Source organism: Leuciscus leuciscus (assembly GCF_965113295.1).
Source record: "Leuciscus leuciscus genome assembly, chromosome: 4".
Classification (NCBI taxonomy): domain Eukaryota; kingdom Metazoa; phylum Chordata; class Actinopteri; order Cypriniformes; family Leuciscidae; genus Leuciscus; species Leuciscus leuciscus.
Window position 1 is genome coordinate 20,148,503 of NC_138728.1, and position 25,084 is coordinate 20,173,586.

General features: G+C 36.7%; 1 protein-coding gene across 10 annotated transcripts; it reads left to right on the forward strand.

The window, feature by feature from the left end:
* The first annotated feature begins 1,938 nt into the window (after positions 1–1,938).
* il15ra (interleukin 15 receptor subunit alpha) lies at positions 1,939–24,784 on the forward strand. 10 transcript variants are annotated; one of them, XM_082168312.1, is made up of 9 exons: positions 1,939–2,524; positions 8,749–8,940; positions 10,957–10,983; positions 11,175–11,252; positions 11,334–11,552; positions 18,776–18,814; positions 24,048–24,086; positions 24,279–24,351; positions 24,444–24,784. In XM_082168312.1, the coding sequence occupies exons 1-9, from the start codon at positions 2,362–2,364 to the stop codon at positions 24,619–24,621; spliced, it is 1,008 nt and encodes a 335-aa protein (XP_082024438.1). In that variant the 5' UTR covers positions 1,939–2,361; the 3' UTR covers positions 24,622–24,784. The 10 variants fall into 10 exon arrangements, with proteins under 10 accessions (XP_082024438.1, XP_082024436.1, XP_082024440.1 ...); XM_082168311.1 differs by having other exon boundaries at positions 1,952–2,524; positions 11,178–11,252; positions 24,279–24,357; XM_082168309.1 differs by having other exon boundaries at positions 1,962–2,524; positions 24,279–24,357.
* The last annotated feature ends 300 nt before the right edge of the window (positions 24,785–25,084 follow it).

Sequence of the window (25,084 nt, forward strand, 5' to 3'; positions counted from 1 at the left end):
CTAAGTATATTTTAATATTTTAAGTCTACAACCAATATCTCAAATCTCAAATATCTTTTAGGCCAGTCACTTGAGCTTAAAATTCCAGGTGACTAATTGTTCTGGAAGTCATTGAAATTATATCATGACTGATGGTGCCACAAGAATGAGTGCAGATACTCACTGGCGTCCGCTCATTGTCTCTACTCCCCTCTTGTTTCCGCTTCATAATATCTTATTTCTGCACTTGTATCATTGCCAATATGTTTTAGTGCTGCCGTTTCTCTGGCTGGACCTTAACCTGTCTGACATCTCTTGGGATCTGTCCTGATGCCGGCTGCAGTTTTTAAAAAAAATTTTTTTAGCAAATGTATTTGTCGTTTATTTGCTATATTACAGGCCAAACTGGGGCCTGGAACTTATTTGTAGCCACTTGAAATGGCCCTTTTTTCCCTTGCTGATCTGAAAAATTATCCGATCCATAACTCAAAAACCATAATGGGATCCAAACCGTGAGTTTTGTGATCTGGTCGAGGCAAGCACTGCATTAATCATGATCCAAACAAAGATGCTGCACACATGTAGCATGAGCAGTTTTTTTTTTTAATTTAAATTAGATTGTAGAATTTCAAGATTTAAAGCAAAAACAGAATGGTCTAACTTTATCTTTGTGAAATAAATATGCTACATTAAACTGCACAAACAAAAACAGCAGACAGACTGAATGAAAATGCAAATTCACTCTCTGACAGTAGGTGGCGCTTTCCGTTTCCTTCGTTACCACTGTTTCTCGATAGAAATTACATCAAAAGTGGAAAAAGTTGGTAAAACATATACTTTTACTCACAAACTGACCACCAGCCCAAATTGAATGCCATTTTTATTTTTTCGCTCAACTGTCATGGAATCGAAACGCACGAGATAGTGAGATATCATAGACAATGAAGAATATATGATACATCTATGTTGCCTTAAAAAATTTAAGGTATCTCAATAGACAGAAAGTTACATAATCATTGGATTTGGACATTGCCATGCTGCGGAGCATTTTTCAGCTTTCGGACACAGCCCTTATAGACAGGTGTGTGCCTTTCCAAATCATGTCATAAATCAATTGAATTTGCCACAGCTGGACTCCATCATTGTATTATACAATGTATTTGGACAGACTACTCTACTGGCATATACTGGTTTTCAGATAGTAGGGAAGTATTCGAATTCAGATGCAGCGCATGTCAAAGTATGGTGCACCTTAGCTAAATTTTAAGTATCTTAGCACAAAGGGTCTGAATATTTTACAATTTTAATTATTATTAAAGCCACACCGCGGAACTTTTGCGGGCGCTAGGGGCGCTAGACCTGTAACTTTCACGTCTAGCGCCCCTAGAGGCCACAAGCGCCGCAGCACTGTCGCAAAAGTCTGCTCCATGAGTATATCAGAGCCTATGGTCACGTGATGGCCGTAAAGCGATACGTTCTCCAGGTCACATGACCTGGCCAACGACGGTCCGTCTTCTCCAAACTTACATAGGCGGTATTTCAAGAGGGCAGCCCCGCTCGGAGCATTAATAGTGTCAAACGCTGTATATTGGCCTGAGGAATCATTTAAAATAACTTGTATGCGTCAACTCTTTAGGTCACAAAGTCCACGGTGTGGCTTTAATATTTTTTTGATATATAGCCTTGTTATAACAAATCTTTTTTTGGGGTTTTTTTTTTTTTGCTGTCATTATGGAGTATAGATTTGTTTGAAAAAAAAATTAAAGGTATTTTAGCATGAACTTTTTTTTTTTTCAAACAAATCCATAATGTCTCCATAATGACAGCAAAAAATTGAAAATAAAAATAAAAAAAAGTAAAAAAAAACAGATTTGTTATACCAGATCATAATGCTTTTAGATAATATTGACCCCTTACTTTTTTGTTGCATCTACGATAGATCAGATAGATAGTCTTATTAAACTAAACAGGAATAGTATGTAAATAACTGCTGCAATAACTTTCGGATGGATTGGTTCTCCTTCTCTCATGTACTTGCATAATCAATTGTGATTGGTCCATTCTTTATAATTGCTATTTCACAATCGAGCCTTACATTTAACCCATAGGAAAAAGACGTGCACTGAGCGTCGTGACAGGGGCATGATCGTGACAGCATTGTGCAGGCGTTCGTTTACAGTAGGTTACACTCACAACAAGAGTAAAACATTTAGGCTACTTGTCCTTAACTGTGTTGCCTACTCTTCATGTCCATTTAAAGCGTAGGCTAAAGTGCCTTGTAGTCCTGCTGCGGGAACAACGTAGTTCGCACGGGCGCGCCCACAAAGTGAAAGTGAAAGATGGTGCGGACAGAAAGTGACGTTTCCTTTCAAACCCACTCAGATGTCGCACCACTCTGTCTGGCGGTGCGATTTCATACACATTCGTGAGGATTTACCCGTCTGCATTCTTCTGAATTCACCGGGACAAGTGGACATGCATATGCTGGTTATATTGATTTTAATGACGGCCGCTCATCAGCATAATACTATTGCCAGAGCAAGCGGTAAGTTGAGGAACATCACGGGAACAAATAATACATTTATATGTCTGGCAAACCTGAACTGCGTTATTGCATAGGTTATAGCACATATGTTGAGGTTTAGCGTTACTTTGTAACTGTGGACTCTACAACCTACTAAATTGAATTGCTTGGCAAAAAAACAACAAAAAAAAACGTTTTTCTTTAATTGCTCGTGCATCACATGGCCTTCAAGTAAAACAAAAAACAAAAAAACGAAACCACGTCTTGGAAAAAGAAACTAGAAGAAACTTTAACTGAAATATGAAGAATCGAAAACTCCTTCTCGTGACAGTCTCCCAGATAGCCTTATTGATGTCCTATAATAATTAGTCTATATTATTTGCAGCTTACTTGTTTGTTTATTTATTCTTAAATATTGTACTTTTTCAATACTGGGAAGAATTGGAAGGGAAAATGCCTGATTAAAAGACTGCTGAATTTGATCCGAAATGGTTTTCAGTAGGCTGTGACCATTCGTGCTGATTGGTCTTAACTTATTATAATGAAAAAATAAATAAATAATTAATTAATTGGTAAAAATCTTGGATCTTGAGCTAATTATTCAGAAATTGGGAGTTTATATTGTTACATTACAATATGTATTAGATTTAAGCTAATAGTTCCCCCCAAAAAGAAAGTTGTATCATTATTTACTTGTCCTCATGTTCTTTTAAACCTGTATGCAAGTATTGTTTATTTTGAACACAAAATTATAATTTCGAAGAGTCCTTTTTGGGAACACTTTACAATAAGGTTTAATTCGTTAACTATTTTAGTTAACATGAACTAAGAATTAAGAAAACCTTTACAGCATTGATTATTAATATTAAAGGTGGTATCAGTGATTTCATTTAATACATTAACTAATGTTAACAAATGAGACCTTATTGGAAAGTGTTACCTCCTTTTTAATACAACAATAGTTCATACCATGTCTGTCAAGCTTCAAAAAAGCATATATGAAGTACATACACTCACTGGCCACTTAGGTACACCTATTCACCTGTGCTACAGCAGCAGAAGACACACCGAGTGCCACTCTTGTCAGCTAAGAACAGGAAAATGAGCTTACTATTCATACGGCTCGCCAAAATTGGACAATAGAAGATAGGAAAAACATTGGTGTCGATTTCAGCTGCAACATTCAGGGTCAGAATTTGGCATAAACAACATGAAAGCATAGATCCATACCGCTTTGTATCAACGGTTCAGGCTGGTGGTGCTGTTGTAATAGTGTGAGGGATTTTTTGGCCCACTTAGTGCCAATTGAGCATTGTTTAAACGCCACAGCCAACCTGAGTATTATTGCTGACCATGACCACCTATTTATAACCACAGTGTACTCATCTTCTGATGGCTACTTCCAGCAGGATAATGCATGTCACAAAGCTCAAATCATCTCAAACTGGTTTCTTGAACATGATAGTGAGTTCACTTAACTCAAACAGCCTCCACAGTCAACAGATCTCAATCCAATCTCCATCATGATGTGAATCTCCCGTTCCACCACATCCCAAAGTTCCTCTATTGTGAACTATGTATGTTCAGGTATTGATATTAACTAGGTATGTGCAGCTGACAAATCTGTAACAGCTGCCTGATACTATAATGCAATATAGACCAACATTTTTTGAGAAATGTTTCCAGCACAATGTTGAATCTATGCCATGAAGAATTAAGGCAGTTCTAAAAGCAAAAGGGGTCCAACCTGATACTAGCGAGTGTACCTAATAAAGATGCCAGTGAGTGCATGACTTGTTTTCTGAAGCTATAATGTCTTTGTGTGACAAACATAACTAAATTTAAGTTGTTGTTCACAAATCTTTTTGACTAAACTAGTGGTATACTGAGGTTAATCATGTATAAGAAAATCTTGATTAAGGGGAGAATAGTGATGACGTGTGGTTCAAAATTTAGTAATAATAAAAATAACTGAGGTTTGTATATGGTTTCCGTTATAAGCCCACATCTTTAATATTTTCACCCACTGAACCCTAAATAACAAAACTCATTTATAATTTGCTAGATTACCTTGGAATTATTAACACAGCAGCAGAGAATAGCACAGTTGTCAGTTGTTCTATTCATGTTCAGGAGTTAAAGAGTCATCAGAGCAGCCTTTTTTGGAATTGATATTACAAGAAATGTGCACAAAGGATGTGGTGTGTTTGTGTGGCGAGTTTTTGATCCGTCACAGGAAGTGACAATTTGTCATCACAAATGACATCTCCTTCAGTTCACCTTTAAAACAGTGTTAAAAAAATATTGGTTTTGTGCAATAGTGATAGCTACTTTTTAGTGGAATCATTTTTAATGTTTTTGGTCCTTTTGTAACTTTTCAGATATAGTAAACCGTGTAGTTAGGCTTAGGGTTAGGGTTAGGCTTTCGCACCGGGTAGTTCTAGGAACTTATTTCTAGGAACTAGCCTCCAGGGTGGTTCCCTGAGAACTAATGATTTCCATTTTACTGGTTGCATTTGCACCACCAGTAGGAACTCTGAAGTGACGTATGCCGCGCTGGTTGTTGTGACTTTTATTTTGACGGCGCTGAGAACGCTAGAGCCTGAGCACACAGCGCTCCTATTCTCCATTTGTTTATGGTCTGTTTAATAGTCCTTTCTAATACATTATTGGATAGAACTGTTATACAAAGTAAGTAGACAGTATATGAAAAAGTATTAGCGTATGGTGTGTGGTTGATGCCCAATGTCATAGAACTAAAATCGTTCCTAGGTCCTACAGTGTGAACACGGCAAAATCCGGGTACTTCTGCAAATAGTTCTAGGAACTATGAAAATGTTCCTCCGGATGCGAAAGCCCTTATCATTCTTTTGTGTTCCATTGAGGGAAAAAAACCTACTTGCGTGGGTGAAAAAGTCAATTCATAAAGTAAATCTTTATACACTCTAGACATACCATCATGTATTTGTATCATACCCTTGATGTAAAACATTGTATACACTCTTGCTAGTATAGTATTTTGCCTTTAACTGCCTTAGTGGCATAGATTCAACAAGTTTCTGGAAACATTCCTCAAAGATTTTGTTTCATATTAATAGCATTACACAGTTCCTGCAGATTTGTCAGCTGCACATCCCTGATGTGAATCTCCAGCTGCACATGATCCCAAAAGTTCTCTGTTGGATTGCAATCTGGTGACTGTGGAGGCCATTTGAGGTTAGTGAACTTGTGTGACCAGAGCGATCACAAGGAGAATCGCACCAAGGTGTAAACGTTGGAGCGGCGTTAGCATCCAAAAAGATGTTTATTACAAGCAAAACTTTTCCATAAATAGCTAAGCTGAGTGCTTCCCTCCAGTTCGCACTTTCTTTAAGGCCATGCCCACTCAGCTAAAACAGGAAATATAAAATAGCAAACCCCATGTTAGTATTATAAAATGCAAAGGAACAGTAAGAACACAGTAAAAACAGTGATGGAAGACAACTTAAAGGTCTTTCCATCACAGAACTTATTTTCATGTTCAAGAAACCAGTTTGAGATGATTTGAGCTTTGTGACATGCATTATCCTGCTGGAAGTAGCCATCAGAAGATGAGTACACTGTGGTTATAAAGAGATGGACATGGTCAGCAACATGGGCAACAATTTTGGTGAGCCTGTGTGAATTGTAGCCTGTTCTCAGCTGATAGTGGCACTAGGTGTGATCTTCTGCTGCTGTAGCTCTTCTGCTTGAAGGTTCGGCATGTTGTGTGTTCAGAGATGTTCTTCTGCAAACCTCTGTCGTAACGAGTGCTTATTTGAGTTACTGTTGCCTTTCTATCAGCTCGAACCAGTCTGGTCATTCTCCTCTGACCTCTGGCATCAACTAGGTATTTTCACCAACAGAACTGCCAGTCACTGGATATTTTCTCTTTTTCGGACCGTTCTCTGTAAACCCTAGAGATGATTGTGTGTGAAAATCCCAGGAGATCAGCAGTTTCTGAAATACTCAGACCAGCTTGTCTGGCACCAACAACCATTCCACGTTCAAATTCACTTCAAGGATTAGTTCACTTCAGAATTAAAATTTCCTGATAATTTACTCACCCCCACGTCATCTTTCTTTCTTCAGTCGGAAAGAAATTAAGGTTTTTGTGGAAAACATTCCAGGATTTTTCACCATATAGCGGACTTCAATGGGGTCCAACGAGTTGAAGATCCAAATTGCAGTTTCAATGCAGCTTCAAAGGGCTTTACACAATCCCAGTCCAGGAATAAGGGTCTTATCTAGCGAAACAATCAGAAAAAACATTGATATACATTTTAGATAAAACCCTTATTCCATGGCTGGGATCGTTTAGAGCCCTTTGAAGCTGCATTGAAACAGCAATTTGGACCTTCAACTCATTGGACCTCATTGAAGTCCGCTATATGGTGAAAAATCCTGGAATGTTTTCCTCAAAAATCTTAATTTCTTTCCGACTGAAGAAAGAAAGATGACGTGGGGGTGAGTAAATTATCAGGAAACTTTTATTCTGAAGTGAACTAATCCTTGAAGTGAATTTGAACGTGGAATGGTTGTTGGTGCCAGACAAGCTGGTATGAGTATTTCAGAAACTGCTGACTCCTTTAAATCACCTTTCTTCCCCATTCTGATTCTCAGTTTGTGGTATTGCATAGTGGTTCAAGATTGGTCAGAGAGATTGCGAAAGCACTATTACACAAATGCTCCCACCCCCCACAGTACTGTATCCTTTTTAATACTGGTTATGTTTTTCGAAATTTAGGCTTGTTTCCAATTCAGTGAGATTACTCAGTCACTAAACACTAGTGAGATAAGCACTATTTTTGAAGTGATTGTGTTTCAGGGCTGTTTTTAATTATATTTAGGTGGATGATAAATGATTATTTTTTCACTATTTCCTCATTCCATTAGAGGAATAACATACCCCTCCTAACTGTAACTTTATTCTCTCCTTTTTGAACAGCTATGTGCACTGTCTTGTCCAAAAATGTACTGGAGAGTTTTTGCACAGCAAAATGTGCTCAAGGGTTTTTGTATCACAATTATTTTGTTTTATCATGACCTTCCTCTGAACCATATGTTGTTTTCAGACTTCATGTTGGTTTCAAATTATTTTAAACAGACTTTTTTATACAATTTTCTAGATTTTTTTATTTTTTTTATTTAATAATAATAAATATATACCATGTAGTGTAACCATCAAGTAAAAAGTAATAACATATTTTCCATGTGATCAGGAAGAGCTAAGATCACAACTGAACCCCTTTTCTTTTTTTCTTTTTTTAAAAAATGTACTCAGGTTTGTTTCTCTGGTGTGCTCCAGTTCGGAAAACCAAAATTATTATTATTTTTTTTTACACAAATCAAAGCAAACTCTGGAAAAACACAGAGGTTACAGTTCAACCTTACAATATTGGGCTGATTTTTGCTACATGGCTTTCAGACTTTGATGTAAATGACTTCTCCACATGTGAATTGAGAGAGCACCAAAACTAACCTAAAGACTGTGATAATGCTGCCTGCTCCAATGCATTACATTTAAACAACATTCTGTGAAGAAATGTGTACACAGTATACCACTCTGACTTTCAGTATTCACTTACCTGATGCCAGAAAGCTGTGTGACATTTATGCATTAACATTTATGCATTTGGCAGACGCTTTTATCCAAAGCGACTTACATTGCATTTCAAGGTACACATTTACATTCTTATCTATTCTTGCTTTCCCTGGGAATCGAACCCATGACCTTGGCGTTGCAAGCGCCAACGTTTTACTGTTTGAGATACAGGAAAGACATGTGTATTCCATGTGTACAGAAAGCTGTGATGTATTCCAAAATGTGTAAACTCTTTTATTTTTATTAACGAGGTATGGTTCCGTACAATACAATACAGTTTCCATCGGGTCAAAATCCAGTTTCGGTCTGTCTTAAAATGTTTCCATTTTTGTAGCACTAATATGTGAAGGATTATAAAAACTGTAGATATTGTATACTTTTTCCCTCTATTCCAAGCTCCAAACTCTTCCTTAAAAGAAAAACTGAAAGGGGAAAAAGAGAGAAACTATGCCATAAACTCACTGGTATTTTCCGTTAACATGGATTGTGCATCTTGCTTTGTGCACATTATAGAGAATCAATTATTTATAATATCAATGCAATAATGATTAATGGGATTTTATCTGAGTTTCTTTGATTGTATGTGTGATATTTTTGTGACATTATCCTTACTTTGTCTCAGATTTCTGTGAACCCTGGAATGTCTCCAGCCACGCAGTTCTTTTTAATGAGAAACATAATGTTTCAGCGAGAATTCGCATTCGGTGTGCAGAGGGATACGTGAGGAAAGCAGGAACATCCAACCTGATCACCTGTAAAAAAAAGGAAGATGGCACCACGTACTGGGATACCAAGCTTCCCCTTGTGTGCATACGTAAGATTCTTGCTTATTGCAGAGAGATGTCCAGGGCTCATGACATGTCCGCTCCCTTTTTTTACTTTAGCTAAATCATGACCACTATATAAATAAAATGAGGGAACAAATGATTAAATAATGGGGCAGAATTCTTAATTTGTGGCCACGACTTCTATTATTTTATATTTATTTTTTACTTTGAATGTCATGTGCGAGGATCTAGATACTAGATGGATTACTTCTAAAAAATTTTTTCTTAGTTGTTTTGGCAAATTAATAATTAAAGCCACTGAATTATCAAAATACTAATCAGAGTCTGTGCCCATCATACACTATACAATTTTCTGCAAAATCTGTCAAATCAGACTGGAAAACTGGGTCAGAGATCTCCTCGCCTTTCTTAGTCAATTGCGATCGTTCCTGTTGCGTGTCCTTAAGTTTCTCCATTATTTTGAATTTGGACTGCAGTACCAATTTCAACCGCTAGTTGTCAATCTCACATACTGTGCCTTTAAAATGGTTTACTTTAGACATAAAATGTACAGAAAATTACACATTTACTGCAAAATAATATAAATATAATTTCAATTACCTAGCCTGTCATTTGAAGCAAAAATTCATCCTTCTGTCCCTTTAAATGTCCGTGTTAAAAGAGCACGTTCAGACATTTAGTGAAGCTGATTTCTGTAGCCTATATCCAACTTAGGCATGGAGTCTTTCTTTCTTTCTTTCTTTTTTAAAATATGTAGCTGCTGTTCGAATGGTAGCTTGGCAAATTTGTTGGTGATCAAATATTCAATATCTCCACTCTCCTTAATTAAGGTATTTGGTACATTATCAGTGGTAACAGTTCAAACTAACATCACATAATTTACATATCTACAATGATTTGTTACTAGCCTCCTCTGCAGTGTATTTTTCTCAACACTCTTAACCGCTGAAAGTAAAATACTCGAGTCAAAAGTTTCTGGCTATAGATTTGTTCGAAATCAACCAAATGTTCAATTCCACATGAGTGTTTACACTACGAAAGCAATCTACCTCTGGAATTTATCGAAAGTGGACTGCCTCAAAACATTTGAGACGCCATTTACACCTGTATTTAGCGTCGACCAAAATGCATCTTAATACCAGGTGTAAACAGGGCCTAGAGCACTTTTGCTGAACCTTAAGGGTTAGTTCACCCAAAAAAAAAAAAAAAGAAAAAAAAGAAGTCACCCTAATGTCATTCCAAAACCATAAGACTTTTGTTCATCTTTGAAACACAAATGAAGATCTTTTTAATGTATTCTGAAAGATTTCTATCCCTCCATTGACAGTCCCCGCAACTACCTCTTTGTCACTTAAAAAGGTTCATAATACAATCATAAAACTAATCCATATGAATTGAGCGGTTTAGTCCAAATTTCTGAAGAGACTGGATTGCTATATATGATGAACAGATTGAATTTAGACTTTTATTCACATATAAACATTGCGACATCATTTTTCATCATATAAAGCGATCGTGTCTCTTTGCGATGGACTAAACCGCTCAATTCATATGGATTAGTTTTACAATCTCTTTATGAACTTTTTGAAGAATCAAATTGGTAGTTGCATAGACTGTAAATGAAGGGACAGAAATCCCTCAGGTTTCATTAAAAGAGTTTGGAACGATATGAGGGTGAGTGATTAATGACAGAATTAAAAAAATGTGGGTGAACTAACTCTTTAAGGCTAATTCACACTGCATCGACTAATGCCGACAGTCACCAGATTACATGTCACCGTTGTCATTGGTTGCCGTCTGTTGGTGCAGAGTGAATTGGCATTTGAAAACCACTCAAAACAAATAACGACAATAACGACAGGCTAAAAAACACTTGGAACACCTTAGTAATTTCATAACAATGCCTTGGCAACCACTCACGTCACCATTAGGAAACATCACATTTTCCTCTGATGATTCTAAAATGTATAAATTGGTTTAGTTTTACATCCTAACAGAAATCAGATGATCAATGTGGTGATTTTATTATTCCTTCTTTGCAGCTGATCCCAAAAAGCCACCTGTGACAAGTAAGTACAATCTTAAGTACCAATTCCTCCCTGTCTTTCTTTGTCTGTTGTTGAAGTGAAAAGTGAAGTTTGTAATTTATGCTAAAACGTATTTTAACAACAACAAAAAATTGCACACAATACTTTTAAACCCTATGACTTACCAAGATTGGCTCAAGACTAAAGTGTCCTTTATTATTTATTTGCTTCAGCAGAGACTACAACATCCACCACAGAAAGAACAGAATTAAAGAATCCCACAGTTCTTGGCACAAGCATGCCAACCACAGGTAAATATGTTATATTATGCTTGTATGTGTTGATATTTTTGGGTAGAACCACATTTATGTTTATGATATGACACACAACAGGGCATATAACTTTGACAACAACAAATGAAGTTGTCACAAACAAAACAAGAAGAACTACACACCAGACAACTTTGAAGAGCACCACAAAAGAGGCAGAGCCTTTTACAACAACCAATGAAATTACTTCAACAAATTCAACATCCAGCAGCTTCACAAGCAGAGATTATATGACAACAACATCATCACATACCCCGTCAAGCCCTTTCACTACAAAAACAGGTGAAGCCGTTCACTGTGATGGGTTGAAATGCATGGGACTAACATTAATGGAATAGTTCACCTAAAAAAATAACATCCGGTCATTATTTACTCACCTTCGTGTTGTTCCAAACCAGCATGACTTTCTTTCTTCCATAGAACCCAAAAAGAGAAGTTTAGAAGAATGTTCACACTGCTCTTTTCCACAGTAAATAATAACCAAGATTTGTTAAGCTCTTTATTAGCTCATGCACATATTCAAACTTCCTACTGCAAGATGTGTCACAACAAGTTTAAAAAAAAAGTCATAGAGGTTTGGAAAAACATAAATGATAGAGCTAGAGCTACTAATGCTTATACAGTAAAATTCACTAAATAGTTGCACCACTTTTGCACATGGTACATCATTGTAATACTTACCATTTACTATTACTATTATTAACTAACCATCTACAATGCAGTTTAGTTGGTGCAGTGCTGAAATTGTCAATATTTAAATTAAGCCATTGACTCTCCTTTTTATGCAAACACACCTAAACTATGAACGTATGAACGTAGCCTAAACTATATGAAAAAGATGTTGAGTGCACTCTCTGGCAATCATGGCAATGGTAATTGTAATCAGCCAAAGGCATTGCCAACCCCTGCATTTGAGAGGATATTCTGACAAGAATATATTTTTTTTAGTTAAAAGAGACTAAAGTAATTCTTTTTTTTGTGTGTGTGTTTGCACCATTGCCTGATCTACATAAGTCCTTTGAATCTGCTTTTCAATATTTTTAACAATGAAAGTATAAAAGTAAATAGATCCTTTTGAGCACACTGTATGCCAATTTTCTACGTAGTTAAAATCGAAATATGTTTTTCAAAATCAAAATAGTTTTCGTCTTGTTTAGTGACTCCTGTGGGGATTGTTTAGTCATTATTTAGTGATTACTGAGATGAAATATTTTTTGGTATATGAAGACTTTAGTTGAACTTTAATTTGAAGCAGAACAGGATGTAAACCAGACTAGATCTTACTTCCTGTTATGCAGAAAAAATGTACCTCCATATTGCAAAACCTGCAATGTATATAACTAACCACACACAACTGAAACGAAAAGTTAGGCCTTGTGGGCAGTGCTCCGACTTTCTTGTACCATGTAAGACTTTATGTCCTTAAATTTGAGTCCTTAAAATGGAAATTCCTGGTAAATTTTTTTATTAGAAAATACTGTATCCCCATATCTCAAACAGTGTGCTAGTTTGTCATTTTCTAAGATGTTGCAACATCGCTTGCACAAAGTGGACTTATTAGGTGATAGCTAGCCATGCTGTAGATGTGTGCAGCGTGTGTGTAGGTAATTCTGATCGACCTGCTCCCTTAAACATGGCTGTGATTTTTTAGCACCTTGCTGCATTTGTGGCCTTTTTTTATTCCACTCCCTCTCTGCTCCTTATTTGCGTTTAAGCTCCATTTTCTTTGCACGGTTGTTGGATTTGGCTATCCAGGCAGTGTGTCGCTGTAATTGGGTCATGTGGTGGTGTCATTTTCACACGGGATTGCCTGATTCGTAGATTGTGAGGTCCGTAATTTTTTTTCTAGCTACATCACACGTCAAGAATGGTCACTGGGAAATGTCCCAGTTTCAACTGCAAACCCCCCTTAGAATTATAAAAGATGTGTGTCCTGGTGCTGGGATTGGCTCCAACATGTAGCAGTGTTGTTGGTCTTTCCCAACCCTATCCCCCCTCTCTTCCACTTCACTTCTATCCTCTTTCCAGCTATACTATATAAAGGCAAAAATAAATCTTAAATAAACAATGACAAAAACACTGCAGATCCCAGTAAGTAAGGAATAAGTCACCCAAAATTTGCTCACCATCATGTTTTTCAAAACTCATTTGACTTTCGAGCTAGGGAATGTTATTAAAGGTCCCATGACATGGATTATTTTATTATTTTATAATGTTTCCTGGGGTGCCCTTATAATGTTAGTATGTTTTTAAGATAAAAAATTGTGTAATAGTTTTGAAATAAAAGGCATTTTTCCTAGCCTGGTTTTAGCCTCTGATTTGAAAGCACTGTTTGAAGGGGCATATCTGCTGTGAGACTTCAGTGTAAACGCCCACTGCTGTGATTGGCTGACATGCTTGCATATGAAATAGCTAGCATTAAAGGTGCATTGTGCAAGTCTCTGAGTTTTTGCAGAACTATGCCCCCTCTGGCGGCAAGCGAAACTGCAGCCAGAAGTGTGCACGCTCACGGACAAAAGTTTTCTTTTTTTTATCTTACGTGGAGTTTGCGTTGGTGTTTGAAATGAACTACAAGCCGGTCTCTTAGAATCCATCTTCTACGGAGAATGGCGGCGAATACACAAACCTGCCAGACAGCCAGGTGAGCGTGCCGTGAACGCGCATGACGTCACGCCCAGTCTAAAATTCCGGCCCGAATCCCTCTTATTTATTTTACTTTACAGGATTATAGAGACAATCTCAGTGATCAGAGAAGGGCTCATTCAGCCCATCAGGCAATTGTTTAAGCATGTATGGGTTAGAAAACGGGTATTTTTAACATGAAAAGTTGCTTAATGCACCTTTAAATGTGGAACTCTCTCAAATTCTTTTACTATTATAGCTATTATACGTTTTTACTATTACAGCTATCGAGATTAACACATCTTGAGAAGTTTAAGTATTTAGATCTATTCCCATCACATAAAAGGTTGCAGTGATGAGCATTGAGCAGACGACAGCCCGTTGATCGCGTTAATGAAGATCTTATCATTGCAACGCAGTTTCTGCACTCTCACTAATGATTTCACCAATGCAAACATGAGGTAGGCTAAGTACAGTAAGAGATTCCTTGTGCAGCGTAACAGAGTCATTGATTTCATAACGAGTTTTGGCAAGTGTCCAGAAAAACTCGCGCTGTGTGATTGACAGCTTGGGCGATTGGAAAGGGATTGTTCTTTGATCGCTTTCTGTATATATTTTAATCACAGTTTAAATAAGATTATTTTCATCCAACCAAGAGAAACGATGTGAAGTTGATATTTTAGTCACTGGCTTGATTTACTGATGCATAAACAGTATTGAACGAGTTTGAGAGAAAGATGATCTGTCTGAACTTGAACAATTACACATCAGAAATTCACATAACCCACTGGTTCTTCAGAGGCTCGTATGAAGGAACAAAAAAAAAATACTTTTGTGTTCATTTGTACATCCAAACACTGAGCAACTGCCATGCTTCGCTCGTTTGCAAGCCATGATGCCATGATATCGCGTTTCGCGCAGCTAATTTTCTCATGGGCGGGCCAAATTCTCTTTGCAGGCAAAGAAGAGAAAGGGGAGGTAACCTTTCCCCTTATGACGACATAAGGGGAAGATTTCTAGATTCGCCCGTCTGAGCTTTCATTTTCTCAAAAATACTGAAGACTAAAAATTTACTGTTTAATGTTATGTATTTGTATTATTTTTCCTTTATTTATAATTTCATAATGTATTTTGTCAAGCCAGAGTTATGCATGTGTTCAGTGCATGAGGAGACTATAGATAGCATGGAACATTGTGAAGATCATGTCACATGAGACAGGTGGTTGAGCTATATTTTGTAGAGGGTGTGCATGTAACATGTTTTCAACTGATGCAGATGTAAACAACAGAGATAGTTTCTTAATATGGAAGTGAATTGTGCCATGTGTTCGTATGACATATACGTTCCATTTTTAAAGCATAAGCAACATAGTTTGTTACCTTAAAAGGAAGCTGCTCTGTAATGTATATAAGCTCTATCTTAAGGCATAACCTCAGAGAAGTAGGGGTATAGGCTTAGAGACAGAGAGGTATGAGGGCAGAGAAACATAAAGCCAGAGAAACCATTTACATCTAGTATGATGGGATGAGAAGATAAAGAAATGGGGAACAGAGAAATCTGGGATGAAGACCTCTCATGTAGCCTTATTCTTATATGCTTGTTTCTCTCTGTCTGACACATGATACATAATAAATTGAATCTCTTGGCGAAGATAACTGGTGTAGCTTCCGTGATTCAACCATAAAGGGGAAACCATGATTTTTAAATCTACAATACCCAGGGCTTGGTTTACACCTATCAAAATGTCTAGTCACTGGGGGACCATAGGCAGGCTAGGGGAACTCATATTAATGTTAAAAAACCTCATAAAGTGAAATTTTCATGTCATGGGACCTTTAAATTACTTTTGAGGGAGAGTTATTAACAGCAGAACATCCAAGCTGCTCCTAACATAAAGCAAAATATGACTTCATGAGACTTAGAAGAAGAATCTTATTGACTGATTTTATGATGCTATTTTGTCAGCCATGGTCATCTACTCATATAGTGTTAATTTTTCAAAAATGCTGTATACATTGCTAAATTTCTCCTCCTGTGATAAGTAAGTGGATTCTCACATGATGGTGAGTATTTACTTAGGAGTGAACTATACCTTTAAAGGGATCATATCGTAGACCTACATTTTTTATAATTTAGGCCATCATTTTATTATTATTTTAATGAAGTCCACTTGTATTGTTGTAAAGTATTGTGCCAAAACATTCATATTTCATGACCATTTTTTTGTTTTACTTTTTACTTTCTAACTTTTACAATAAATTGCTCTTTTTTTTTGTTCTTTTTTTTTTTTTGCTGCTGCTCCTTTAAACATTCCTAATGAAATTACCCCTTGGATGTTAACAGGACTAACACTATGAAGAAGTCTTTGACATGGTCGATTAAGTCAAGTCAAGTTTATTTGTATAGCGCTTTTCACAATACAGATTGTATCAAAGCAGCTTCACAGTATTCAATTTAAATAATACAACAAAGTTTGTTTCAAGAGGAATTTATTGATTGATAAAATTAAATTAAATATCCCCAAAATATCCCCAACTGAGCAAGCCAAAGGCAACAGTGGCAAGGAACCGAAAAACTCCATCAAGTGACCTAATGGTGTCCTAAAACTCCATCAGGTGACCTAATGGAGAAAAAAAACCTTGGGAGAACCCAGGCTCAGTCGGGGGCCAGTTCTCCTCTGGCATTTATGAGCTAGAGGCCGGATTGTAGTTTGAACTGTAGGATTATATGAATGCCTGGCTGAAGAGATGCGACTTTAATCTAGTTTTAAACTGGGAGAGCGAGTCTGAGCAACGAACAGTATCAGGAAGACTATTCCAGAGTTTTGGAGCCAAATGTGAAAATGCTCTCCCTCCTTTGGTGGTTCTGAATATCCTAGGTATGACCAAAAGCCTTGAATTTAGTGATCTTAAAGAGCGCGATGGATTATAGGGCGATAGAAGATCCGTTAAATAGACTGGAGCTAAGCCGTTTAGGGCTTTATAAGTCAGTAGCAATACCTTGTAATTAATACGGAACTTTATAGGTAACCAATGCAGTGATGATAAAATCGGTGTTATATGATCATATTTTCTTGATCTCGTAAGAACTCTAGCGGCGGCATTTTGGACTAACTGTAGCTTGTTTATTGAGGATGCAGGACAACCAGCTAATAAGGCATTACAGTAATCCAGTCTCGAGGTCATGAATGCATGAACTAACTTTTCTGCATCAGAAACTGATAGCATATTACGTAGCTTAGCAATGTTTCTAAGGTGGAAAAAGGCTGTTTTTGTAACATATGAAATATGATTTTCAAAAGACAGGTTGCAATCGAGTATAACACCCAGGTCTTTTACTGTAGCGGATAAAGTAACAGGACATCCTATGATGTTAAAGTTGTATTGTGCGAGGTTTTGTGGGCGGTTTTTTGAACCGATAAGTATTACCTCTGTCTTGTCTGGATTTAATAAAAGAAAATTACGCGTCATCCAATCTTTTATATCTTTAACACACTCTGTCAATTTGGAAAATTTAGCGTTTTCATCCGGCCTTGATGAAATATATATTTGAGTGTCATCAGCATAACAATGGAAACTAATTCCATGTTTCCTTATAATATTTCCAAGTGGCATCATATATATTGAAAATAACAGAGGGCCTAACACAGATCCCTGCGGCACTCCATAGTTTACTGGAGTTATGATCGATTTTTCTCCATTTAAATAGACAAAATGGTAGCGGTCAGATAGGTATGATTTGAACCAGCTCAGTGCTTGTCCTTGAACACCAGTATAATTTTGTAGTCGATCTAAGAGTATTGTGTGATCTATAGTATCGAACGCAGCACTAAGATCAAGTAAAACTAGTATTGAGATACAGCCTTGGTCAGAAGCTAAAAGTAAATCATTTGTGATTTTAACGAGCGCAGTTTCAGTGCTATGATGCGGTCTGAATCCAGACTGAAACTTTTCATAGATATCATTTTGTTGCAAGAAAGAGCCCAGTTGAGCGGACACCACTTTTTCTAATATTTTAGACATAAATGGAAGATTTGAAATGGGTCTATAATTTGCTAGATTATTATGATCTAATTGTGGTTTCTTAATGAGAGGTTTTATAACTGCCAGTTTAAATGTTCTTGGAACATGACCTAGAGATAAAGACGAGTTAATAATATTGAGGAGAGGCTCTTCCACTACAGGTAACACTTCTTTCAGTAGTTTAGTTGGTATAGGATATAATAAACATGTTGTTGTTTTAGATGAAGTGATAAGTTTATTTAACTCTTTTTGTTCTATAGTTGTAAAGCACTGTAATTGTTCTTGCGGGGTGATAATTGAAGCTGAATTATAAGGCGCGATTGAAGATTGAACGTTTACAATTGTGGTTCTGATGCTTTCTATTTTCTCAGTGAAGAAGTTCATGAAATCATTACTACTGAACTGTAACGGGATATTTTGTTCGGGTGACGTCTGTTTATTTGTTAGTTTAGCCACGGTGTTAAATAAAAACCTTGGATTATTTTGGTTGTTTTCTATTAGTTTGCGGAGGTGCTCAGCCCTGGCCGCTTTTAGGGCCTTTTTATAACGTGACATACTGTCTTTCCACGCGATTCTAAAGACCTCTAAATTAGTTTGTTTCCATTACGCTCTAAAATACGGGTTTCTCTCTTTAAAACATGCGTAGTATTGTTATACCATGGTGCTTTATTTACCACAACATGTTGGCTTTCAATCCATGAACTAAAGAGTTAATCACCACTATTGCAATATTTCTGACAGATTTTTCTATAATAATAATAATAATAATAATGCCAAACTTCTCTCACCCTCATGTTATTGCACTCACTCTGTCAAAACTCAGTCTCGTTGTAATTCTGTCCTTCTCCCATTTTTATTAGGAGTCACTGTATGTGTGAACACCTCAACTGTTTCTGAAGGTAATTTCTTTGCTTGTAGTTATCCATAGAGTCAATATCCTCTAACTTTTATATTCTATTCTATTGTATTAGATTAGAATAATAGTAAAATCATTAAAAATAAAATCACATACATGGAATTAGGTATTATGCAGTGACTACGTGTTAAACAAATACAAACTCTTATATTTGGGATTCTTCAAAGTAGCCTAGATTACAGCTCTAGACATTATCTCAACCAGCTTCATTTTTATTACAACAGTATGGCTGCTTCTGAAATCGCATACTTTCTTGAGTAGGTACTTATTTTGAATAAGTAATTACTTCACGAGCGCAAAAATTATGTTTGTTTTTTAATTACGTACTAACGATTATTAGAACGACTAATCGTCGATTATTTCGTCGACTAATCAGTAAGTTTGGAACGATTATTCAGCTTTTTCAATTAGTTAAAACACTGAGTTATACATATTCTAACTATAATATAAAGAAAATCACTTCAGCTTTTGAAATGGTTGTTTTAATGAACTTTGAGCCAACTAAACAGGTCATTCTCTTTAAGTTTTCAGATTTCTGTCCAACTCAAATCACACACAAATGCTCTCTAAGCATTGTTTAAATATTCTGTTCTCTTTCAATAGAAAACAAAATAAACAAAAATTTATCACATTACACATTACAGACAAACTTAATCTGCAAACAATTATTATAAGTATTTGACATGACAATTGATCTGACAGAGACATTCTCATTCACCTTTTAATTTAGGCCTACAGTATGAAAAAGTAACTGGCATGATATTCTTCATAACATCTCCTTTTGTAAGTCTTCATGAATATGGAACAAAATACAGGCAAGTGATAAGCCTGTGATACCTAACGTTAATAGTGTTACAATAATAAAAACAGCCCTGACTCCTAAGCTCGATCAAGCTTTATTCTATGCAAAAATAAATCATCACATTACTGCAATTATATTATTACTGTTAATATTATTACTGTTATTAGTAGTATTGCATTCTCTAATAAAGAGATTTACTGCTAGTTATTTAGCTCCAGCTGGAGAACACTCACCTCTCACCGGCTCCTCTTGTGCCGGGGTGTTTCCTCTTTAAGTGCTTTAACATGCATGTTGTGGTCCGGTGAAAAGCAAGTTCCACCTTGCATGTATTGCACACTTGGTTTGAAGTTTTGTGAAACTTTCACACACCTTGGTAGTTCGGATTCGTTTGCACTCCGTCATAATTCGCGCTGTTTTCTTCTTCTTCTTCTTCTTCTTAGGGTTTTTACGCCAGCTGGCATCCTTTGAGTTGCATTACTGCCACCTTTCGGTTTTATTTACCCTTTGTTTTCATTCATACTAAATCCGCCTATCTAATCCAGTCATCCCCAGAAAACCAAATATCCATTTCCTACCCTCCACACTTTCTCCATACTCCAATAAACTTTTAACTGTATTATCTACCCGTCCTATTTTTTTTAACTGTTATCATTTCTTGTCTTTCCTGAGTAAATTCCCTGCATGTTGTAAGAATATGTTCTACTGTTTCAGCCTCCTGACATTGTACACACATTCCTGTAGGATGTTTTCCTGTAATTAAAAGTGTGCCATTAAGATTGCTATGCCCAATTCTCAATGCTCTTTCCTGTTTGTTCCCCTACTTCTTGATATACCTACTTTGCTTTGGATTTCGTGTAAATGTCTCCCATTTGTTTCATTATCCCAGCTCTCTTGCCATTGTTGATTTACTGTACTTCTCCACACTATGCCTTTCCCCTCTAAATTTTGATCATTTAATGTTGACTTCAACATCTCCTTTTTTAACTGCTTCTTTTGCCACCTTATCCGCTTTCTCATTTCCCTGAATTCCTGATTGTGCAGGGACCCACATTTTCCCCCTGCCTAACTATTCTTGAGTTCGTAAATAACACTTCATACAGCAGGTCTAGGTGACTTCTAGTTGTACCTGTCTTCATGCTTATAAGAGCTGCCATAGAGTCACTACATATTAAGATCTCATTCTCATTAATATGTTCTGTCCATTCCAACGCCATCAATATGGCAAACAGTTCAACTGCAAAGACACTCAGACAATCAGATGTTCTTTTACTAAGTTCCACCTGATATCTAGGAACAACAACTGCAGATCCTGTTGCATCTGTTTGCATGTCCTTTGACCCATCTGTGAAAATCTAAATACTTTCCTAATACTTACTTTCCCTATAGCTATAATATACACTAGTTAAATCGGCATTTTTAGTATTGCATTTAATCTTAAGTAATTCCAAATCTACACATGGTATTTCTAATTCCCAGACAGGTCTAATAGGCCACGCCACATTTGTGCCAAACTCTTTATCATATACCCCTGTATCCTTTGCCATTTGATCCCCTGTCCACCCAAAACCTGTTTTTTCGTGTTGTCTCCTTCTCCCAGCATGTCTGAAGCACCCTTTTTGCTGGATGACTATCTCCATGCCCTCTTAAATTGACCCAATAATTAGCCCCCAGTTGCTTCCTCCTCAACCACAATGGCATTTCAATTGCTTCAACTTGGAGACCACATACTGGGGAGGTTCTAACCACCTACGCACACTCTTAAAGCCCGAGCTTGTATTACATCCAAGTCTGCTAACACAGATTTAGCTGCTGAACCATATACAATACTTCCGTAGTCTAACCTTGATCTTATTAAGGCTATATATATGCATTTCAGCGATGCTACCTCAGCTCCCCACCCCAATCCTGCAATACACCTCATGACATTTAGAACTTTTTTACACTTATCAACTACATATCTAATATGCTCCCTCCATGTTAATCTCACATCAAAATACACTCCCAAAAAACGAATTCTTTCAACTCTCTCTAAATTATTTCCGTACAATTTCAAATACCATTCTCTGACTTTCTTTCTTGTAAAGAACATAACTTTAGTTTTTCCACTGAAAACTTAAATCCCCATTTTGTTCCCCACTTTTCGACTTGATTAATTCCATCTTGCATTTTCTTAACTACATATTCCACATGCTTCATCATTTGCAAACAATGATCTCCCCATATCAGTTGGAATGTTTACAAATACATCATTTATCATAATGGGAAATAAAGTTGGACTTATTACACTCCCCTGCGGTGTTCCGTTCTCCACAGTATATTGGCTAGATAATTCTGCTCCTATCTTCACCTAAATAGTTCTTTCATTTAAAAAGTCCATAATCCAATTAAATATTCTCCCTCCAACACCCATTAAGTTCAATTTAATTAGCAACCCTTCCTTCCATAACATATCATATGCCTTTTCCACGTCGAAAAATACTGCAACCATTGTCTCCTTATTTACTTGAGCTTTCCTTATTTCATCTTCTAGCCCCAACACTGGATCTATAATACTCCTTCCTTTCCTGAAACCGCTTTGATATGAAGCCACCATTTCTCTTTCCTACAAGAAGTATGTTAACCTCTCATTTACCATACATTCCATTATCTTACAGATATGAGATGTCAAGGCAATTGGTCTATAGCTTCCAGGTCTACTGGCATCTTTTCCGGGTTTCCTTTTTGGAATTATTATAGCCTCCTTCCAACTCCCTAGTATTATTCCATCTACCCACACTCTGTTGTACAACATCAATCATTTCTCCATACTTTCTACACTTAGATGCTTTACCATACAATAACATATCGTACTGTTTTCTTGTACCGCAATAGCATTTGTAACGACTGCAATACACTCTAGCGCTACAGCGCCGTAGCGGTCAAATCGCGATATTGCAGGCCCTTAAATTAGCATGTGAGATCAAACGACTACTCGACAACAAAGATATTTTGTCGACAATGTCGACTAATTGTTTCAGCCCTATTCTCCAGTGGCCTCACGTGATAGTAAAGTGTCCATCGTATGCGCGCATCGTATTCAGAAGCCATACTGTCACGTGTCAGTGCTTATTTGGACTTTCAGTTTGTGTTTTGCTTGGTTCCTGTTTTCATTTGGCTTTGGCATTAGCATTCGGTTCAGTGTTTAGTTAATCATCATCATCTGTATCACCTGTGTTCCATTAATCAATGTCATCTGTGTTTGTATTTAAGTTCCGTCTGTTCAGTCAGTCTTTGTCTGATCTCCGTTATATTAAGTGTGTGTTGTTACCTGTTCTTCTGTCCTGTGTTTAATTAAATTAAACCTTTGAATTTAAAATATATCCTCATATATGTCTGCCTTCCTGCAACCCGCCGTGACACACACGAGCAGACAGAAATTCAAGTTGTTATTCATGGGAAATCTTCCCCTCTGCTATAGCTATTTAATGTAAATTACATATGTGCATATTAAGGCTATGTTCACACTTAGCGTCTTTTTTCAAACTGCCAGCGTCTGTTCTACATTATAACCCTATGGAGTAAACCGTTTTTTCAAAAAAGTCCTGAGCGCTTTTTTAGACGCCACCGCCGGCGTCTTTTTCTGCAGCTCAGAGCGTCTTTTTAAGTTGAAAAAAGTTCAACTTTTCTGAAAAGAACGCCCTACGTCAAGCGCCTTTTTGACAGCTGACCAATGACAAGCGAGTAGCGAGACCTGACGTTTCCATAACAACAAGAACAACTGTCTGTCGTGCACCCACAAACGTCTTTGTGAACCGACATTCTCCTCCCCGGTAACTTCAAAAGCCAACGCAAGAGCCAACTTTCTCTTTCTCGACATTTTTTGCATCACACAGCACTAGGCTACTGTTCCAGCTCTTGTTATAGCAACAAAAGACGCGCTCGGCTGCTATTTGTAACCGAACGCTGCCAGCGTTTTTTTTTGCTAAAAAAACGCCGTTGTCAACTTTTTCTTGTCAAAAAAGACGCTAAGTGTGAACATAGCCTAAAACATAGAAGATGAAGACACATTTGACATAATTTGCTCTTGCATGTAATGCATCACACTGGATGTAAAAACATAAGTAAGTGCTCATGAGATTAAATATATAATAGAGAGAAGATGTTAAGCGAAAAATAATATGTCTGTCCGTCACAGAAAGCTGATAAATGGCCTCAGAAGACATAATAAGAGCTATATGTTTATGGTGGGTTCATCCTTTTGGAGCTCTACAGCTTTTGGCCATGCTCTGTTCATGCTTTTTCCACAAAAGCATACATTATTCATAATTTTGAATGAAAGAAAGTAATTTGGGTTTGGAACAACATAAGTGTGAGGAACTGATAACATAATTTTTTTTTTTTAACAAACTAACCCATTAAAATTTCTTTAATTTAGTAACTGAAAAAGCGGAAGCCACCATTGGGCATTACACATGTGAGTGCCATTTACTGCTGTTTATTTCCTCAAACAAATAATATTCAATATTTCTCCACTTTGTGCTCTTCATTGTATTTTTTTAAAAATGGTTTCTTTCTTTCTTTCTTTCTTTCTTTCTTTCTTTCTTTCTTTCTTTCTTTCTTTCTTTCTTTCTTTCTTTCTTTCTTTCTTTCTTTCTTTAACACTCAGCAAAAGTAGCTGGAGTTACAAGCATAATTATCATCTGCCTGGCAGCAGCAGGTGTATTCCTTATCTGGTGGAGGTGGAGGTATGTTTTATAAAATCTATTATGGAATGTTTTTTTTATTTATTTTTTAGCTTCTTATTGAATTGTTTTCACCCTCTAACCCACAGGTTAAGACATCGAGAAAGAGACAGTCCAGAAGCTTCCTACATACCTGTACAGTTGGTGCATCTGCACACTGATCAGCTGAACCAAACATTGCAGTCAACAAACCCACAACAGACACATGTCTGGAATGACACAAATCGACCACAAACAGGCTCCGCCCATGGTGCAGACAACATGTGACAAGCTCCTCCCACAAACAGACTCCTGTTAAGGACTTTTCCCTTTGCAGTCAATGAAATACCATCTCAATTGCACATATTTGATCAACCTCCATCTATTGTACTTTACCCCACTCTACTCCTTTAGTTATCAGAAAATTAATAAATTTTTTATATTGTTTTTACATCATGGTCTTTATGTGTATATTGATCAATGACAAAACACATCACCCATCACAGAGATGCCTATTTGATATGCGATTAGATTTTTTATAGCGTTTGCTCATCATCAATATGTCTCTAAAACATTTTAGAAAAAAACCTTTTAGAAAAGTTTTATTTAGAGAATAAATTGATTAAAAATGTTTATCAGATGTTTTTAGACAGATGCTTTCCAGATTAAGCACTTTTTAACAGACATCTTGGAAGACTTACATGTGCTGGAAAGAAACTTTTAGTGGTTTATCAAATGGTTTTGATCATGT